Source organism: Gouania willdenowi, chromosome 1 (genome assembly GCF_900634775.1).
Source record: "Gouania willdenowi chromosome 1, fGouWil2.1, whole genome shotgun sequence".
Taxonomy (NCBI): Eukaryota; Metazoa; Chordata; class Actinopteri; order Blenniiformes; family Gobiesocidae; genus Gouania; species Gouania willdenowi.
The window spans coordinates 5,659,112-5,678,397 of record NC_041044.1 but is presented as its reverse complement, the minus strand read 5'-3'; the positions used below and the strand labels follow the sequence as shown (position 1 = coordinate 5,678,397).

At 36.2% G+C, this 19,286-nt stretch overlaps 1 protein-coding gene across 1 annotated transcript in view; it reads right to left on the bottom strand.

The window, feature by feature from the left end:
- The window catches only part of LOC114471718 (voltage-dependent T-type calcium channel subunit alpha-1I-like), a 498,082-nt gene that overhangs the window by 329,065 nt on the left and 149,731 nt on the right, over positions 1 to 19,286 (bottom strand). Inside the window, exon 2 of the mRNA XM_028460576.1 lies at positions 17,467 to 17,872. Within this exon, the coding sequence (XP_028316377.1) occupies positions 17,467 to 17,858 (392 nt within the window). The 5' untranslated portion in view covers positions 17,859 to 17,872. The remainder of the gene's footprint in view (positions 1 to 17,466; positions 17,873 to 19,286) is intronic.

The window sequence follows — 19,286 nt, the reverse complement described above, 5'->3', positions numbered from 1 at the left end:
GTTAAAACCCGTCTTCTTGTGGATGGGGCCTGGGTCACTCCCATTCTGAGGAGCAGCAGGAGGAGGTGCATGTTTGGAGGGCGCCCTCTGCTGTCTGCTCGTGGCCTTTAACGGGTTTTTCACGCACCGCTACACACTCCACGAATATGTTCACATTTGTAGCATTTGTGGACGATTGCTATGAATGCTAGGTGCTGTTACGAACCTTCTCCAGTTAGGTTTTGCTTCATTGCGAGTGTCACGAATCACGCTGATTTGACATCTGTAACCTGTCGGGGCTCTGTGTAGCCTCAGCATAAAGGTTAAATGTAGTATTGTAACATTTATCCTTGGAATACTTGTGAATGGGGAGGGGGATTAGGGACAGGATGTTGAGGATGAAAATGTGTGTGTAATTCCAGATGTTTGAGTCAACATCAATTATTTTCAACACCTTACCAAAGCATATGAATCTGTAAAATAAATACTTGGTACCACATACGACTACACTGATAGTGACTGATGGTGAACTAGCCATTTGTTTTTTTGCAGCATTATGTGAGGAACAATGTTCAGCGTTACAGGGCAGTGACCACGTTGGCAGTGCTTTATATTGAAAATGTTCCTGTGCACAGAGGCAGAAAATAAGTTCCAAGAGAACAATTTCACATTCGTCATAGTTCTTCCATACAGTAAAATTAATACCATTGTCCAACAAATAATCTCCAAATCCTATACTGTATTATGTCATACACCAAGACCAAAAATGTGTGGTTTGGCATGTTTTGTTTATTATATTAATATATGTTTGTTGTGACAAAGTGGATCTGCACATTCATTTGTAAGTGAATGTAATTTATTTAATTGTTACGTTTTGTTTTTTAGTGTGAAAACTCAAATAGTTCTCATTACATTATTGTCTATGAATGAAAACATCAGAGGTGTTCGACCCGTTTTAGTTCAGGAGCCAGATTTAAGGCTGGACAATAAGAAATAACATTATTGAGCCCTAGTTTCTACTTCCACATATAAATGATCTATAGGCTACAGTATGTAAGACAACTATCAGTCCCTGCAGGAACTTCTCTTTAAATTTCCTAGATTTTGTGACAAATTTTCATTCTATTTGGGGAAATTTTGTGAAATAATTTGAAGAAAAATTTAGGATTTTGGAAAAATGTACTTTTTTAATAATTTGTGATTAAAAATAACTGCCACTTTCACTTCTACTTTGTACTGTGGGTCCCTTTAGATGCTCTAAAGGGCCAGATTTGGCCCTTGCGTTTTACACATGTGGTCAATATGACTAAAACGTCACTAAAATCATGCAGTTTTTACTGATTTCTTCCTCTGCTGTATTAGTAACTGTCTAAACTAAACTAAAGCAAGGACATATGTGGCATCTTATCATTTAAAGAAGTCAAACAAATGATAAATTAAACATAGACGAATGTCCACTTATTTCCCCACATAATTTCAACAACTTTAATTAGGTTTTTCATCAAAAAACTGAAACATTTACAGACAATATTTTGTCTGAACAACATCATACGTTTATTGGTAACAACTGAAACAATAATTTTGGAGGAATCTGTTGCGATAAAGATGGAAATAATGTCTCGGCAAATTTAATTTGAAACCGATTTTGAATAACTGTTCATTACAAAGTAAGAGACACATCACATGTTGACTTTGAGAACATTATGTTTAAGTACAGAAGTATTTCTACATCCCCACTGTGAGCAAAGAGAACATGAAGGAATGCTAGGATTATTGTGAACATTAAATCCACAACGATGCACTCTTATATCAAGACAAGTTGGCTGCCATTGCTTCCAGGCATCGAGATAACGATTCAAATGTTTAAAGGCATTACTTTCTGTCGCAGCCTTCCATCATTAAAAAAGTTTTTTTTTGTTCATTTGGGGAAAACAAAACAAAACTTCAGTGAGATCTACCTCTGGCACAGATTCAAGAATGGAAGAGGAGAACAAGTGTATGATAGAAAATATGAGACAACATTCATACCATTTCACGTCACTTCATATTCATATCATGAAATGCCTTTGGAGTCATTCACATCACCTTTTGGCCTTAAAACACATAGTATTCCACAATACGCGGAGTTGGCACTATTTTGTATAACAGCATAACAACGACCCGAAATGCAACAACTTGTTAAAATAATGTAATAAAACCCGAAATGTAATAACTGTTTAATAATGTAACAAAAGTTCTGAGTCCAAAATGCAATATTTTTTAATTTTTTTGCAAAACCCAAAATGTTAAAACTGTTGTGAATGTAACAATATGTTTGTTATTACACTATGGGGCAAATAGTTTAAGAATGTTATTACATCATAGAGTGAGTCAATGACTTATGGATTAAAGGGCACCATACACAATTGTGCAAACTCAAATATGTCAGTGTGTGTGTGTGTGTGTATATATATATATATATATATATATATATACACACACACATTATATATAATTCAGAATTTGCATTAGGAATTAAGTGTTTACAAGGTCATTTTAAAAAGGATTTTACTTTTATTCTGCATTAAAGAGGAATTAAAGCTCCCATGTAAACGTGAGTGTCTCAACGTGTTTCTCCAGGAATAACTTCATGCTGGTGCGTTGCTTTTTCCCAATTTATTCATTTAAATATATAAAAATACAATAGCTATCACTCTAAACATTTCACAACAAACTTAAAAGTCCCTGATGCCCCACCTTCAAACACAACCTCCTTTGTCCATGAAAAAGCTACTTAACCTCCCATTTTTCTATAGCAATACATACAGTACGTACTAGTATATATAAAACCTTTTGGAGAAACTTGACATTCTTTCTTACCTTAGTCCAATTTCTAGACTTGAACTGATAATAAATAATAGTAATACAATTACAATTATATTACACTGTTAAGAGAAACATTTACTAACATGTCTTTGATTATGTTCTTCCCCGTGTGTGTGTGTGTGTGTGTGTGTGTGTGTGTAACTTGGATATGTTTGGCTATTTATAAAGACCATATCTAACTTTTTTTCAGCATTCATTGTCACTGTGTTAATCCTTTATCTACCATCTGTAAAATGGATTATTTTCACACGAACAATTCAGGCTCTGCATCCCTGCAAATAGCAGACGCACAAAATCATTGGCAGTCACATGAAAAAGCCCAGATTAGATCCAAACACGTTGATCAAGCACAACAGGTAAGAAGCAAGAATAGCCACACACACACACACACACACACAAAAGTACTAAATGAGTAACATAAAACAAAACACTAAACACTATGTATTCAAAAAGTACACAAAACAAAAGAAATGCACAAAAAGGTTCCAAAAATACACAAAATGACTCCAAAAAACATAAATTACAGAAAAATACTCTAAACAAGAACAAAAATAGGAAAATGACTCAAAATACAAAAAACTAAATATTTATACAAAAAATACACAAAATGACAACAAAAATGCACAAAACTACACTAAAAAGAAACAAAAAACACAGCAGAAAGATACAAAAATACGCATGACTCCAAAAAACATACATTACAGAAATATAAATATAAAAATTAGTAAAACAAACATTTATCATGCGTATAATTAAACCAGGAAAATTCACAGACACTATTTTACTTTGCACCCACAAATAAACCCCTTGATAACACTACAGAGTATGTACACCTCTTTGTACAGCCAACCTTCAAACACATACTCATTTGGCCATAATATACAGTATGCCCATCCTCATATTCAGAGTCAGGTTTCGAGTAATAAGTTATCTCTGATGTAGTTCCATTACTCTGTGAACCTTACACATTTACATTAAGCATGTGTAAGTCAGTGATGCAGCTGTTGTGTAGGTTGAGTTTTCATTAAATAACCAGGCAAGAAAAAGCAGGAAAGGAGTGTAAAAGAACATGGGTTGTGGTGTTCTGGGCTGTCTCATACTTATCATGATTGTGTATGAAAAATGAAATGTATTCAGAAAACATGCCATTTTCAATGCAACAACAAAGTCTTACCTACTATTAAAATATCATCAAAAAGTCCCATAGCCATACAAAGAGGGCCGGGACAATGCGTCGATGTAATCGACGTTGATGCAAAAAATACGTTGACACAAAATGTGCGTGTCGATGCGTCATCTGACCAAAACAAAGATGGCGGCGCCGGAGAATAACGAGTGGCTCGTCCAAGTTTCAAAAGTGCAAGGCGGTAAAGACACACACTTGTTTGTCAAAGGTAGCTGTTCCCCGTAACCCTCGTCCTTTATCCCGGGTGTGACCGGACGGCAGCGCGTCGACGCGACAAGAAGGAAAGACCTGCCGTGACATCGGCGGTAGCGGCAGCAGCAACAGTACACGCGATGAGAGAACATATTTACATACCACTGTGATACCCTAGTAGTCCGTCCTGATTTGTAAATTAAACACAATGTATGTTTGCTGTATACATAAGCATCTATTGGAGTTTTTCCTTTGCAGTCTGACCTTTTATTTTTCCCTTAAACTTCCCAAAGGACAACACACACACACACACACACACACACACGTTAAAAGAGAGAGTCATACAGCGGAGCGATGCACTCCCGTTTACTTTCACAGCAGATACTTCTGTCTGTTTCAGGACACAGAAACACGCATGTGTGTGTGTGTGCACTCCACCTCCACCTGTCAATGTGGACTATAACGTTTTGCCAATCATTCAAAACGGCATACAGCTTATAATCAATCTGCACAGACACACACACAGTAGCAGTTCGGAATAAAAAGGTTTGATGTGAATGTGAGTGCTAACTTTTTCCACTATCCCACTGACAGCCTCTCTCCGCTGATTAAACACAATGCAAACTACTAATGGTTTGGTGTTTAGAAGGAACAGGTCAAACCCAGTGAATGAAGGAGGAAGTGACAGACACATTTTGTTAAACTCTCCTCACAACTGGCATTTGTCTCTTTGACACACTTTACTAAACTCGTGTTTCACACCTGCTCAGCAGCACATTACACACCATCTCACATCTAAGTGTTCACCATTCAAACTTTATTTAAAAAAAAAAAAAAAAACACTACTTGACTTTGTTATCAAGCCCTCAAACGCTTCTGTCAGAGCCACAGACTGAGGCTGAATCCACCTCCTCCTCCTCTCTTTTTCAACAGATGGATAAAACCACAAGAAGAAATAAAAACTATTTGTCCAAACCATTTACAAAAACTTTTACTCATCCAATAAAATGTGCAAAAAAAAAAAAAAAAAAAAACTGTTGGTATTTTGGTAAAAGTCAACATTCTTTTGTTGTTAAGCTGAGATCATGAAGTGTTCCAACTCACAAAGAAAGGCAAAATGATGTAAATTACACTGGAAACACCCAGAGAATGAAACAGGAGCTGGAAAACAAGTCCTTTACTCTGTGTAAAATGTATCTAATATGAATTAATCTATTAACACATCCACATTCTTATTTCTGAATCCAAGTACCCCAGAATACAACATCTTTCTCAAAATACAATTTAAAAAAACAAATAAAGAACATAATGATGGAATGAATGAGTGATAACACATTTTAAAAAATCTAAGTTTGTAAATAAGTGGAATTAAACCATATTTAGCCCCGATAGTATTATTTCTATAGTTGTTTATCATTTCTGGTCATCTCCTGCCTGATGTGAGACCAAGACTGACCCTTGTATTTTCAGTTCATGTTCTAATCAAGATCATTTCATCATCATTAATATGATAGTCATTTTAACCAAATGTACCCATTTTAAAAATCCCCATATTTTTAAAGTTTTTTTTTGGTTAATTTTCCACTCGCTCTCAAGTAACCCCTGTGGTGCCATCGTGTTCCCCTTGGGGTACAGGGAACACATACCCCATTTGAGAAACACTGATATGAAGAAAAGTTCAACCAAAAATATCAAGCACAGTGGAATAATGTTCACTTCTCACACTAAATCTAAATGTGTAAAACTAAAAAAAAAAAAAATCAGCCCTTTAGATCATCCAATATGGACCTCAGAAGAAAGTAAAAATGACAGAAAACATGAAAATTAAGTGCCAGATATTTTTTTTCCCTCTTTTTGTTTTTAATTTTTTTTTAATGCGTACATAAATTAGTACAGACAACATAAGCCAGGGGTTTCTGACAAAAGTATTTAAAATAAGTAAATGAAAAGCTAAATCTGCAGAGGCAGGTGCTGTGGGCTGGGCTGAGGAAGAAAACATAGGAGGGGGGAGGGGCCTCGTCCCCAGGCGGAGTTTCGTCCCCTCGAGCAAAACAGCAGGAAAATGGCTGCTGGCAGAAGATTTAAGGACTACTCAAAATTACGTGAATCAATCTGAGCAACAATGGTGGTATGTTTTTCAGGAGGGAATAACAAATTGACTAAAGTGATTTTTACATATCATCTTTAATAAATGTGCCTGTGTGACATTTTCTTTCTCTTTCTGGTAAGACGTCATTTGAATTAAAATTATCGATATCTATATCATGTGTCACTATTTTGAGAAAAAAATATTGAGATATGAGTTTTGGTCCATATCGCCCAGTCCTAACACACGACAATCCAAACTGTATATTGAAAAATGTAGTGTGATATATAGCCTGTTCTTCCTCACTCAGCTATCAGGTGCAGAGGGAGGATGAAGTGTAAAAAATGTGCTGAGAGGAAGAGAAGAGACAACAGTGAGCTTTTCCTGCTCCCTGCTCGTTTGTTATTTTAAGTTGGACTGGAGATTACAGGTTGTCCTGTTCTCCTGTTTATTTTGGTATGGGTTTAGTGTTTAGTATGTAGTTTAGAGGTTGGACTCTGCTGCAACAGCCCCATTCTCCAGAGTTTTGTTCATTTCCGGTCCCTTTTGTTTCATTGTTATTTAAGTTTCTGTTGCAACTTTTCAGGTCTATTTTGATTTAAGTAAAAAATTAAGTCCATCAGCATCATTTGTGTTTGGACTCCTTGTTATGCTATGGACTTCTTCCATGACAAGTCCTGAGGAGTATTCCATAAAGGAGGGTTAACAAACTCTGAGTCTATCCATAAACTCTGGGTCAACATACCCTGTGATGGGAAACTCTGGGTATATGATTCCATTACAGCTGGTATGAAATGGGTCAATCAACCCTGAGTATGTAAACCTTGGGTTACTTACATGCATGCGCGCGATAAAAAGCCATCATAAATGGATCAGAGATGACTCGAGCTGCCATGACAACCAAAAAAAAGAGAGTGATTTATTCACCCTGATAGGTGAAATAAGCTGGTGTTTGAGGAATATGAGCCTGTTCTAAAGGTGCGTTCAGTCTTCAGTGACTATAGTGGCTTAAATCACCCATAATTAGTCACACTTTTTGGTCGCTTCATCACTTTATTGCTTGAGTGATGTGACGAGTGGTGAATAATATGAATAAAATGTGTCTGAGGAGACGTGGCAGCAGCATAGGATGGCTGCATAGAGAGTCCTCCTGTTACACTGGATATAAAAACAGTGACAGCCGCTTGATATTCGATCATTTATACTGATTTTTAATGTAATATTGTTGCCAGAGTCATCTCAATGTCCTAAAAAAAAACACTGAAGCGGGACGCGAAGCCGCGAACCATCGCTTTCAAAACCATCACAATTCACTGCACCATCATATCTTCAAAGATGTGTGATTTACAGATTTAACTGTATAAGAATATAAAACAATAATCAAGGCTTAAAAGTGGATTCATTTAAATTGTCATTTCCTCCTTTATATTCAGGGACCTTTACTACAGACGTCAGTAGATGTTTTAATACAGATCAACCTCTCAGTGTCTTTCACTTAATGATCTGTATCCACAATGTTATAAAGAAAACTACTGTTTGCACAAAAAAAAAAAAAGTAAAGCAACAAAACATTAGTAATGATGTGATCACGTCTGTGGTGTGTGATGTTACTAATGTGTTTCAGAGAACAGTGTTAAGCTTCATTAAAGTGTTCAGGTGGGCGGAGCCAGGTAGAAACCCAGGGTTTCTTCGATAAAACCTGCCAGCGACCAGGTTTAGTTCACGGACAATGTTGCCATGGAAACATACTCACAGAAGAACATACCTCGTGTTTAGGAATGGGATACTCAGAGTTTCCCTCCTTTGAGCCTGAACATACTCAGAGTTTGAACATAACCTGCTTTATGGAATAAACCTCAGGTGATAAAACCAGGAGGAGGTTGGAACAAGACAGAAATATATATTTCATGGTATAAGCTTTAAATAGAATGGAAGTTACATCGGTTGCATTGGATATTTGTATAAATATTACCATTTACATTAATAGATTACATTTGTTCCTGTATTTTAAATTGAAAAACTAACTGAAATGCTTAAAGTAATAATAATAAAGAAAAAATTACCAAAGAAAACTAACCACACATCTTGAGACCCAACTTACAACTAAGAGCCTAACATTTATACAAGTGGTGGTGCAGGCATAGACAAAGCAGAGTAAAACCATTTGTGAAGACGAATTTGTTTCCAACGGTAATGGTGCAAGGCAGCACTCGCTTTAATTCCCCACAAAAAGAACACATCATTTCATATGCATTTATTCCTCCATTAAAACCGACACAAAGCCAGTCACTTCGAAAATGTAGCACATCATTAATTCAAAATGAACCGTCTCCTGTTAACATCCTCCGAATCACCAAATCTAAAAAAGAGATTAGGCTAATGTTAGCCCTAAATAAACTAAACCAGCACCTCCATACATGAGCTATAGAAGACAGCTGCATATACACACTTCCACAAGTTTAACCAGTTTACTGAAAGTATTTATAGAAAGTCAGTTTAAGATCAATCCACAGTATCTTCAATCCTAACACACACAAAAACAAAGAATCTAGTCATTAATAGTGAAGTGAGCACACATCTCTTTGCATTATTGAGCAGTGACTATAGACGAGTGACGGAAATATACAGAACGACCTTTGGTATCATATCAAAACTAAAGAAATCAACAGAAAAATTTGCAGTCAGAATTGATAATTTGAGCAAGTTTAAATACAGAACATTTAAAGTGTCTCACCTTGGAGACATGATATGTACATACAGTATATAACTGGTGTGTGAGAGAGGGAATGAAATGGTTGAATAACTAGAATACAGACATTTGGCAGAATAAAAAAAATGCCTAGAAAGTTGTTCTATATTAAAAGCATTAATTTCATGTTAAGCCCAAAACAAAAATCTTGAACGTGCACTTTTAAACACATTCCATTCTATTACAGTGTAAGTACAACCCAAAAACCACGCTTTTCATATCTAATATATGATTAGCTATAGTAATGTAGTTTATTGATCCTAGTCCCACTCTTCACATTTTAGTCAAATAATTTCAATTTAGCGTTTTTAGTTGTAAAATGTAAAGTGACTGCCCTTTGTGGGTTGGCATCAATCATAATTGTAATTGTGAAATTGATAATTAAATACAATTATGACGTAGTAAGAATTGTAAATATATTTCTATTGTAACTGAGTTCAGATTGACTTTGCTGTTGGCATGGAATTTTATATTATACTGTCATTTACAATTTATTTCAATATAAACCATGTTATAGTTTTATGGTTTACACATATGTAGTTAAACAATTATTAAAATATGTTTCATATCAACTGTAACGACTACATATCTGGTCTTTTAAGGATAATTTTATTATTTTAAATAATAATAATTGGCAGGTTTACTGACAAAAAAAGGCTCAGATGCCCACACCAAAAATATTAAAACCAATATTTTAAATTGCATAAGGAAGCCAAACTAGGAAACCAAGAGATGAAAAACAAATTGGATGATAGATAATATTGTTTAGTGTATTTTACAGCTGATGTAAGACATGGGTAAAAACTGACCAGGTATCAAAAGAGATGCTAACAGTAAGCTAACACAAGAGGAAGTTTACGTTTATGGGCTTATTTATGAAGGGCTCAGTAATTGAACTTTAATAATTGAGAATGTAATTGTATTCAGGGGAAAAAATAATTGCCAATAAATGCCAGTCACTATAAATCGTAATTTAGTTGTAATTGAACATGGACAATTGAAAACGTAATTATAATTTTAAAATGTAATTGACCCCAACCCTGTATGAGTTGAATGCCAGCTATTACAATTGAATGTTGCTATTGGCTGAGATTAGACCAGTGACGTCACTTACCCCCAATTCCCTGGAGGCGGGCCCGCTGCGTTACGTTTCTGCCGTGACAGCAGAGCTGATATGTTTCTATTCGAGTCTGTGTTCATTTCCACCGGGTCCGGTGCGCGGCGGCATTCTGGAGCACTCCGGCAGAGATACGCAGGACTTCTATTTCTGCCGGAGCACGACGCAACATCTCAGCACAGAACAAATACAGTGAAACAGGAAGTTAAACACTTACTAAACATTAAAACATCTGGTTACTTTTCAAAATAAGACTCTTCATCATATTATCTCTTCTGTTGGCTGTAGCTAAAAAATGTGGCTAGGACAACAACAACAAATGGTAAACTTTATATTTCCATACCCTAAAACATGCAACAAACAAAAAAGCTGTGAAACTAAATAATGTAATTGATACATATTTGTCTGAAAAGTGTTACTGTGTTGCCCTGTCACCCCTTTATCATTATTCATTCATCTTTATTAATTCAATTGTTTCCTCTCCTTTCTCTTTTTATTTATTTTTCTAATTATATAAGTCATTCAATCTATTTCTCTGGCTCTATTAACCACCATTTAAAAAAAAAAGTTTACAACACTTTCTTTAACTGCGTTTGCGATTATACAAATATCGTCAAGTGGACTGCACCGTGGCGCACTTAAAACGCAACTGGTGGGAATTGTCGGACAGCGGAGCAGAACCGGATCGGAGCTGTGGCGCAGTGGAAAGCCCCGGTAACTGTCACTTTTGGCCACGTGTGGACTGTGTTCAGCTGCCGTAATGCCGTGTGTGTGTACTTCCTGTTGTGTATGTGTGTGTCCAGGTGCCTAGCCCATAATCAAGTCATTTTTTGAATTTCCCCCCCTAGTGGCAGGTCAGCAAAAACCAGGGCGTGTACTTACACTTTAAAACCCACTTTTACACACGTGAATACATTTGAACTCCATAAATATATGTATAGCAAGTAAACTAAATAAATCATAACACTTTCATGTCAGTATGAGTACCGGTACTCACCTGGACAGATGAACTCCATAGTGGCTCCTACTGTATATTGATCCTTTCTCTGTGCAGACAGAGAACTCTGAAAAGCACTAAACTATGCTTCAACCTGGCCATAACGATGAAAACTCATCGTTGTGCCTTGTCAGTTATGGTAGTACAAACATAAGCAACTGGCGGCCCGGGGGCCACATGTGGCCCTCAATCAATTTTTTGCGGCCCCCAAAGCAAATCCCCAAAAATTGTAATTCAAGAAGTTGGAATGAATATGAAGCCCAACATAATACACAAAGAAACTCCCAAAGCTCCCAAATCAAAAGCAAAATGCGCAAAGTACACAAAAACATTCCCAAAATTAACTAAATGACTCATAAAACATAAAATGACAACAAAGACATACACAACAACCATTTGAACAAACAAAATGACTGCAAAAACACACAATGTTATAGAATAGCTCCAAAGACATACAAATTGTTAGGGATGTCCCGATACAACTTTTTCACTTCCGATACGATACCAATATTGCAGCCTTGAGTATTGGCCGATACCAATATCAATCCGATACAATATCAGTACAAATCATACATACTTTAATTATTTATTCAGTGTGAAATGTTAGAAAAGGTTTCATCAAGTGATGTTAATCAAACAGAGAACAATAGTCAGCAACAGTAGGGATGAGAAAAACTGACCCATTTATTATTAATCAATTGTTACATACATTTTAACCTTCAACATAATATCTACAGTATTCTACAATTTAATAAATATGAAATAATATTTATCGGAGATTTTAGATGCTGTCCGATAAAATTTGATATTCGTTTTCAGGCTGTTATCGGACCGATAGCCGATATCAATATCGGATCAGGACACCCCTATAAATTGTTAACAAAATGACAGAAAAATACAGAAAACAACAACAAAAATACAGAAAGTGACCCAAAAAATGCACAAATCGACAGCAAAAAATACTGAAAATTACGTAATATTAAAACAAGAACCTAAAAAATAACAAAAAACACATAATGACCCATAAAACACACAAAATGACTAAAAATTGAGAAAACGTCAAAATTAAAGACAAAAAAAATAGACAAAACCTTTTTTCCCTTATAAGTGTTAATTCTCCGAATGGTCATTGCTCTAAATGTTGACATAAATGTTGATAATATGGCCCTCGGATCAGATACAATCACATTGCTGTGGCCCCCACTGTGATAGAGTTGCCCAACCATGTGGTAGTACATCCCATTGATACATATATTTACAATACCACAGCAATACAATCGGTGATAATGCCAAAAAGTGATTGGGTGGGGGTTCACTCTTAGTCTATGGATGAATAGACAACACAGGGAACAGCTGAATTACTGTCATATTTGATCAGAATGGTGGAATCAACAGATAATCTACAATACTGTGCGGATCAGGCAGCATTTCTCTGCCTCCTGGCCCATGTCCGACAGAGCAGTAAAATCCTTCCTGCTTCCTAAGTCAAGACAATTTTATTTGTATAGCACATTTCATACACAATTAAATGTAGGTCTGATAATCAACCTTACAGTTCTGTAGAATTTGTTGTAAAGTAAACATGTAGAGGCTAAACAGAAGGGGTCCAAGAACAGAGCCCTGAGGAACCTCACAGACCATTGTTAACAATGAAGGCATTAGGAATGTTAACAGCAGAGTGCATATGGTGCAACATGTTAAAACAGGCGTGCTGATGTAACCAAACCCGATTCTAAATAAATATCCGAACCCGACCTCAGGCCGTCAGTACCCACGGGTCATGTCAGGCTCGGGTCAGGTATCCATCCTGTTGTTTATAATGCATCCACATTACCAATGCAAACTTTTTTACTTCACACATGTAAGGGGAAGATTTTTCTTTGTTTTTTTTTTATTTTTTGAAGGGTTTTCAACTCACCGATATTGTTATATAAATCACAACCTCCAGAAGGAGACATAAACATGAAGGAAAATGTTGTAAATATTCTTAGCTTACATTTGGGATAGCAATCTCCAGATATCAAACAAACAAACAAAAAGGCATTTTGAATGAGCTTGTTTTACAACAGGAAGTGGATAAATATGGAAAGGTGCTGACCACAAGGTGGGGATGTAATGTAATGTCACTTTTGTGTAACATTTGATGGGCCATTTTATATTTTAAATATAGTGTTTCTACAGCTTTAGAAATGTGTTCAATTTGTAAGAAAACAGTGCAACATAATGTTTTTACGTTATGTTTGTGTGCTTATGTTTGACTCAGCAAAAATGTAATCAGATTCGATAAATGCATTATAAAATTAGGACTGGAGAAGTCCTGAGATTTTACTTGCCGTTTCACTATTGGTGCATTTTGTGTTCTGGTGGTGACAAAATGTTGTCAAATAAACACTGCTGTGATGATACTTTTCATTAAACTCAGGTCTTATATACTGTAACAATGTGGATTCAATGAGTTGCAAACTGTTGCATTCTGTTTTTATTCACATTTCATATTTCGAGGCTTTTTGGAATTGAGTTTTTTTTTTTCCTTCAACCAAATATATCATTTTTTGCTTCTTAACTTCTTATACAAGTAATATTTCCCGTTTATCTTTCAGTTCCACTGCATTGTCCCCTGTGTATCTCTTTGTCTTTCTCATTCCCTTTTTTCTTCCATCTCTATTGCTTCCCTTTTGTTTCCGCCGTTTTTGCTTCAGTGCCTTTTAGCGTCTCAGACACTTCTTTCCTCTGTTTGTGAACTCCACGGCAGCGTTACAAATATGAACTTGTGTTTGGGGAGTTTATTTGTGGGTTACACATCATTACACTCATTGTGAGGCTGTAACAGTGCACTGCTTTTTCCCCGTTCCCTCCGCCTGTGTGTGTATAAATAAATGGCAGACTTTGCAAAAACCCACAACAACAACACGTGTGCGTCTTGAAAATTCCAGACAAATATATCATGGCCTAGAATTGGGCTAATTCTAACTAGTTTGTGAATGGCTAATGGATTAGGACTTTGTTGCTCAAAAATAGCAATTAATTGTGATTAATGACACTATTAAAGCTGATTACAGTGCAGGCCTCAGAATAAAGAAATTAAGAAAATTTGGTCGAAAATAAGATGGAAATTGACGCTCAAAAGTCTGTTTTGATCTTCATTTTAAACATTTTGATAAGAAATCACAGTAAGAATGAAGTATAAACAATTCTATCCATCCCACAATGCAATGCCTTAAACTTTTTTTTGCTCTAGTCCGTCTTTCTTTTATTTATGAATCCATGTACCCCCTTTGAACGACAACAACATTTTGTTTAGAAATCTATAGCAACTGCAGAGCATAATGATGGAATGAACGAATAATAATAACACATTTAAAGAATCTGATTTTGTAAATAAGTGGAAAGAAACAGTATTCAGTGTATGGCCACTGGGGAAAAAACAAAAAAACAACAGAGCCACTGAAAAAAGAAAAAGAGAAAACAGAGCCAGTTTTGGAAGACAAAAAAAAACACAATTGTAATTTTTTTTTTTTTTTTTTTTTTTTGTCTTTAATTTTTATTTTTAGTCTTAATTAGTATTTTTATTTTAGTCTTGATGTTTTTTTTTTTTGTCTTAACTTTTTTTTCAAGTCCTGTTTTTTGTTTGTTTTTTTGTTTTTTTCAATTGGCCCTAATTCTTTTTTTTAATAAAACACACAAAATTGTGTGCTTAATTAAAAAAAAAAAAAAAAAAAAAAAAAAAAGAATAATTATTTTAAAAATTCAAAAATCTATCTTAATTTGTTATCATTCGACCCAGACCCGGTCCCAACCCCAAGGTTGAACAACCCTGATTTAGTGGCGTCTGAATAGATTTTTTTATATAGTTTTATCACTTCTGGTCACATTATTTGTTCTGTAGTGCCATCGCGTACAACCATTAGAGAAACACTGTCAGAAATGATTGTCTCCAGCAGCTTTAAAAATAAGACTTTAACATAATAACAGTTAAATGTCTAGCTTTATGTTATAATAATAATAATAATAATAATAATAATAATAATAATAATAATAATAATAATAATAATAATAATAATAATTCTTATTATTATTATTCTTTCACTCCACACTTAGTGGTGGTCAGCTACTATTGTAGCCACAGCTGCCAGAGGCGAGGCTGCCATAGTGCACCATCAGCCCCTCTGACCACCACCAACACTCACTCACACACTACATTCATACTAGACAATGTGGGTGAAGTGCCTTGCCCAAGGACACAATGACAGATACCACTGTAGTGACTGTCCCCCACTGTGGCCCCTGGAATTCTAAGTGGTCTCCATCAACTACTAACCAGACCCAGACCTGCTTATCTTCACAGATCTAACCAGATCGGGCAATGACAGGCATTGAAAAAAAACAAAAAAACATGAAGATATGAACAGTGGCTTTTGATTTTGCATATTTACAACTTTGGTTGGACCACATGCTTTATCCACAATGCTAATGATTATGCTAATACCACATATGGAACTAATGACAACATGTCAGATCCTGTTATAGTCAAAGCTGTAAATACAGCAGGCTGAAGAAGCAATAAATTGTAAATCGAATTCACTTATAGAATGCTTTTCACTTCAGTAGTCTCAAACCCCTCGACACGGCTCACTGCACTCACAGGCACACGCAGCGCCCGTGTTGCCAGATTGGGCGTCGTTCTGCTTTTTAGACAAAAAGCACATTAAGTGCAACGGCTGTTTGCCTTGGTTACGCTAACAAACAACAACAGAAGTAACCCTAAAACCAGAGTCAGATTTACCATCAGACAAGGGGTTGCAATTTCCTTGGGCCCCTGACCAGTAGGGGCCCCCAAGAACACACTCCTTCATTTTGATACCTCACAGTTGTTTTGTTGTTTGCAATAAGTTAATGATAGTGTCAGAAAAAGAATAATATAATAATAATAGTAATACAAATCTTTAGGGGAAAAATAGGGCATTTGCACCCCATGTGGTGCTCGGGCCCTAATTAAACAATATCAAAAAGGCATTTTAAAATGTAAAGTGAGGATTCACACTCCCCTTACTTATGTCATCACGCGAGCAGCGGCGCAACATGTGTGTGTGGTGAGAACTGCTGAATATAAGGAAGAGGATTTGTGAATTACTCAAAAATTGTGCAAAAAGGACCAGTGCAAATACAGACTGATTTTCCTAAAAACCCAGACAATCAGTGGTTTAATAGTAGTCATTACTACAGGCTAATGAATAATGGGGAGAGGATGAAAAGGTCTTGGCTTCTCTACAGCAGAGAAAATGATTCAGTTGTTGTCGATTCTTTAGGGATGAGAACACACTGTTAGGCTCAAGTGGATTCATTAACTGGAAAAATCTTCATATCCAACTAAAAGTGTTCAAAAAAACATTACCAAACAAATGAGCAAACGAAATGTTGGTTCACCTCTAAAATGACAAATATTTCATGATCATACCCAAGTGGGAGGGACCCTTTAACTCATTCAGTGCCAGCCATTTTCAGAATTTCTACCGCCCTCAATGCCAGCTGTTTTTGAGCATTTTGACTGATTTTAAAGACCCACAGAATCTTCTGTACTATGACAATCTGAATTCTGACACCTGATTCTGCAGTTGAATAGATGCAAGTTTCACACAAATTGCGTTTGTGACAAAAAGCTGAGAAAAACGTCTTTTTCTGAAAAAACCTATTAGTGACTTTGAAGCAGTTTTTTTTTGCTTTAGGGACACCTCAACATTGTTTCCTTCTATAAAACTACAAAAACAACACTGAGACCGAGCTTTTGATGGCAACATTATTATTAATTTGCTATCTCTCCCCTCCATCAATCACACTGACGTAACTTCCTCTTCCTCCTGACACACAGAGATGACCTGTTTGGCCCGGTTAGTTGATGGTTTTATTTCACGATCGCAACATAATCAATAATCCACTCCGCGCCATAATCTCCCTCGTCCCTGCTTCTTCCTCCTTAGCTAATGGTAGCATCAGTGGCTAATCTATCATCTAAAGGTGTAATGCTGCCACTTTCAGGGCACAGTTGGTCACTACATCACACTACAGCGTAGATATTGATGAGGGACCTCCGCCAGGGTGTATTCTAGTAATCTCCGTAAAAAAATGTAAATGATGTAATATTATGTCAATGGCACTAAATGAGTTAAAAAGTTTCCCTTGGGCCCCCAAAGTGCTAAGTCCACCACTGCCTAAAACTATGGTTTGGAGTGTATTCTGGGATATTTGTTTTGATCTATTTCATGAAAAACACACTTATCAGTGACAGGTAAAAGGATATGGATTGGAGACCAGGCGGATGCACCAACTACGTGGACACGTGGTCTGCTTTAGACAGAAGAACACCACAGGTACCAGCTCAGGGTAGGGCACCACCAACACACTGGTGGTACTGGTGCACTCATCCACCTCCTCTTCCTCCTCCTCCGCCTCGTCTTCATCATCTGCCTCCACTTCATTGCTAATCCTTTCTTCTTGTATGACCCCTTCTTCCTCTAATTCCTCCTCTGTTTCTTCACGGTGTTGGCGGTGGCAGAGGGGGGGCCTGCGAGGGGACGAGGTAGCGGCTGCATCATGGCCGTTACCCCTGGCTATGGAGAAGGTTGCCTCTGGTGCTGCTGTGGCTGTTGTTAGTGCAACACCGAGGCCCTCCTCCTCCTCCTCGCTTGTCATGGCCACTGGAGAATCTGAAAATGAAGAAAGAGATTTTAAATTAATCAACTATTTTGAAAATGTGTTACATTAGAGCAGATTATGTCTGTCACCATTGAACATACTAGGCTTTACACCATCAGGATTTTTAGGCTGATCACCAATGAGCAGAGGTGTAAAGAGTACTGATCGATCCTACTCAAGTAGAAGTACTGTTACTTGATTGAAATTGTGCTAAAATACAAGTACAGTTAAGTCATACACAACATACTCGAGTACAAGTGAAAAGTAGTTCAGTTAAAAAGTACTCAAAGTAAAAGTTACTTGTTACTTTAACCCCGTACGTTTATTTTTGGTAATAAAAAGTTAAATTAAAGGTTTGTCAAAATGTATAATTTTTTATATTTTGAATTGAATTTTTTAAAATTCAATTCAAAATAATAATAAAAAATTCTCAGGATGAAATAACCATCATTCAATGCTACTTTAACATTGCATTACGTTTAACGTTTAATCTGATTGGTCGGCTATAATGTGATGCATGTGATGTCTGGTCATTTCATGTTTTGTACGTCCGTTGATCATTTTAAAACAAATAATAACAATTTACTCAGTAACAGTAGGCTTTAGAAATGTAACAAATTACTTATTTTAAAATGTACTTAAGAACAAGTAAAATAGTTATTTAGAAATATACTCAAATAAATAATAGTTTCCATACATGCATCATAATTACAGTAACGTGAGTACTTGTAATCTGTTACTTTCACCTCTGCCAATCAGTGAGGTTGAAAAAACTGATCATGTATCCGATCATGAGTAGGGATGGGTACCGAATTCAGGGTTTTTTTTAGATAGAGACCAAATTCCTTCAGTTCTACCTGGTACCGATTCATGGAAAATCAAACAGTATCATGTTTTTCTATCTATACGCATCCTTGTGACTGTGAGGGAGTGGAGGAGTTGCCGATTTTCCATGCAGGACCTGAACATAACATTGCACGTACAAGACCGAGATAGCACTCATACGTCTCGCCGATGTTGACCTCAGATCCTGCGTCGGCATTCTACTCCTAATGGGTCATTTTGTGTGTTTTTTCCCCCAAATAGATGATACCGCTTATAAAATTACTGTAAAATATCACTTGAATGAAGCTGTTTTTGTGCTGGGGCTTTTTTGGCTATGCTGCTGAAAATACATTTATGATCATGAACTGTGTCTCTCTTTATTTTGTCCACACATAATAAGCTATTTAGTGGTAGTATATTGTTTTTTTTTTTGTTATTGTTGTGATATTGCCATATTCCTATCAGATTTAAGTAAATACTCAACTATGGATATGGAGATATTTATACTGATTGAATGATTCGAGCTAAATAAAGGTTAATATAAGCTGTAGAGAGGTCGCGCTGAGCATCTTTAATCCATCGTCCAAATGCCGATGTCTC